We start from the raw sequence: 1,698 nt of genomic DNA on the forward strand, positions 1-1,698 counted from the left end.
TATTTTATGTAGTTTTTGTCTAAGTTCCTTTGTATAAGTTGGCTTTAGGTAGTTTTATTTTATGTAGTTTTTGTCTAAGTTCCTTTGTGTAAGTTGGCTTTAGGTAGTTTTATTTTGTGGAGTTTTTGACTAAGTTTCTGTATGGAAGCTGGCTTTAGGTAGTTTTATTTTATGTAGTTTTTTGTCTGTTTCTGTGTGGGAGCTGTCAGTGTAGCTTTTATCTAATTTCCTTTGTGGAAGCTTACTTTAGGTAGTTTTATTTTATGTAGTTTTTTTTGTCGGCTTCTGTGTGGGAGCTGTCAGTGTAGTTTTTGTCTAATTTTCTGTATGGAAATTGGATTTTTGTCTTGAGTTGTATACATGTATTTTTACTCTCACTGTATAAGAGTTGAGATTAAAATGTTTATATTTCAGAGGCTCTGTCTAATTTGGATGATGATGATGGCATTATGCTGAAAGTGTATGATGATATTCACGAAGAACTAAAAGCAAAAACTATTCTTGTGAAGAAAGCTAAAAAAAAGGTCTGTGAACTTCACTTTCCCGAATATGTTAAATGTCATGAAGTAAGTCGTACAATAAGGTAAAAAGTAAAGGTCCTTGTGTTATGCATTGTACTAATTTCAGTAATAGTATTTATATTTCGTCTGACACATGTTGTATGCAAATCAAACATATTTAACTTAAATATTTTAAGAAAGAAAAGCACACATTTGAGCTGCTTCATTGAAATATTTTATTATAAGTAGTTTTTTACATTATATAATGTTAAGATACTACTACTACAGTTATTGTGTCAAAATTATATACAATCTAAACATATGTGTTTAACACCCAGTTACTTTAATGTTTTTGTCAAATTTAGATACAAGCTCTTGAAAGAGAAATCAGTGACTTGCACAGTGAGTTTGAAGAAGATCGGACAGACTATTTGGAAACTATTAGAAAACAAGATGAGCAGATAAAACTCCTTCAGCAGATCCTGGAAAAGGTTCAGCCCTGCATTCGACGGGATTGTAATTACTCAAACTTAGACAAGGTTAAGTTTGACAGTACATGGGATGAAGATCTACAAAAGTGGCACATTCCAGAGTTGGTTATAGAAAAAACTCGGCTTCCTCCTCCAGGTAAGTAAGGTAGTGATTCTTCAATCATATAGAAGAACCTGGTTTTCTTCCTCCTCTAGGTATGTAAGGTAGTGATTTATCAATCATATGGTTGAATCTCTTCCCATCATAATTCCTAATTGATAGAACAGAATGTGACCTAGAAATTAGTTAAACAGTAACAAATAGGCAGTAATGTCTAACAAGATTTTTAGAAGATTCCTGGATGCTGTCTTCATCTGGGCCATGAGATTAGAGCATTTAGGTTAGGGTATGGTTGACAGCCCCCCAAATCCAGGCTCACAATGGCCCAGTCATCTACCTGAAGATGTGATTCTGATAAAATACAAACAGCAGATAATGTAGTGCATTACTTTTAGTGGAACTCATACTACGTTTAGATACTTCTTAGCTCACTCGATAATTAAACTTAGTACCTTCTGTAAAGTTGGATATGACTTAACATCTACATATAGTTTAGGATTTACAAATTTGGAATATGTATTTTATTATATATTTATCTTGACCTTATTGTCCTGTTTTATCAAATAAACTGAACAGAACACATTGTTTACAGACAGACCTCCATTAA

General features: G+C 32.7%; 1 protein-coding gene across 1 annotated transcript in view; it reads left to right on the forward strand.

The window, feature by feature from the left end:
- The window catches only part of LOC106477384 (kinesin-like protein KIF17), a 4,280-nt gene extending 3,119 nt beyond the window's left edge, over positions 1-1,161 (forward strand). The window contains exons 2-3 of the mRNA XM_013937960.2: positions 415-524; positions 866-1,161. Of these exons, the coding sequence (XP_013793414.2) occupies positions 415-524; positions 866-1,135 (380 nt within the window). The 3' untranslated portion in view covers positions 1,136-1,161. The remainder of the gene's footprint in view (positions 1-414; positions 525-865) is intronic.
- Positions 1,162-1,698: the final 537 nt, after the last annotated feature.

This window comes from Limulus polyphemus, unplaced genomic scaffold (genome assembly GCF_000517525.1).
Source record: "Limulus polyphemus unplaced genomic scaffold, Limulus_polyphemus-2.1.2 Scaffold14703, whole genome shotgun sequence".
Taxonomy (NCBI): Eukaryota; Metazoa; Arthropoda; class Merostomata; order Xiphosura; family Limulidae; genus Limulus; species Limulus polyphemus.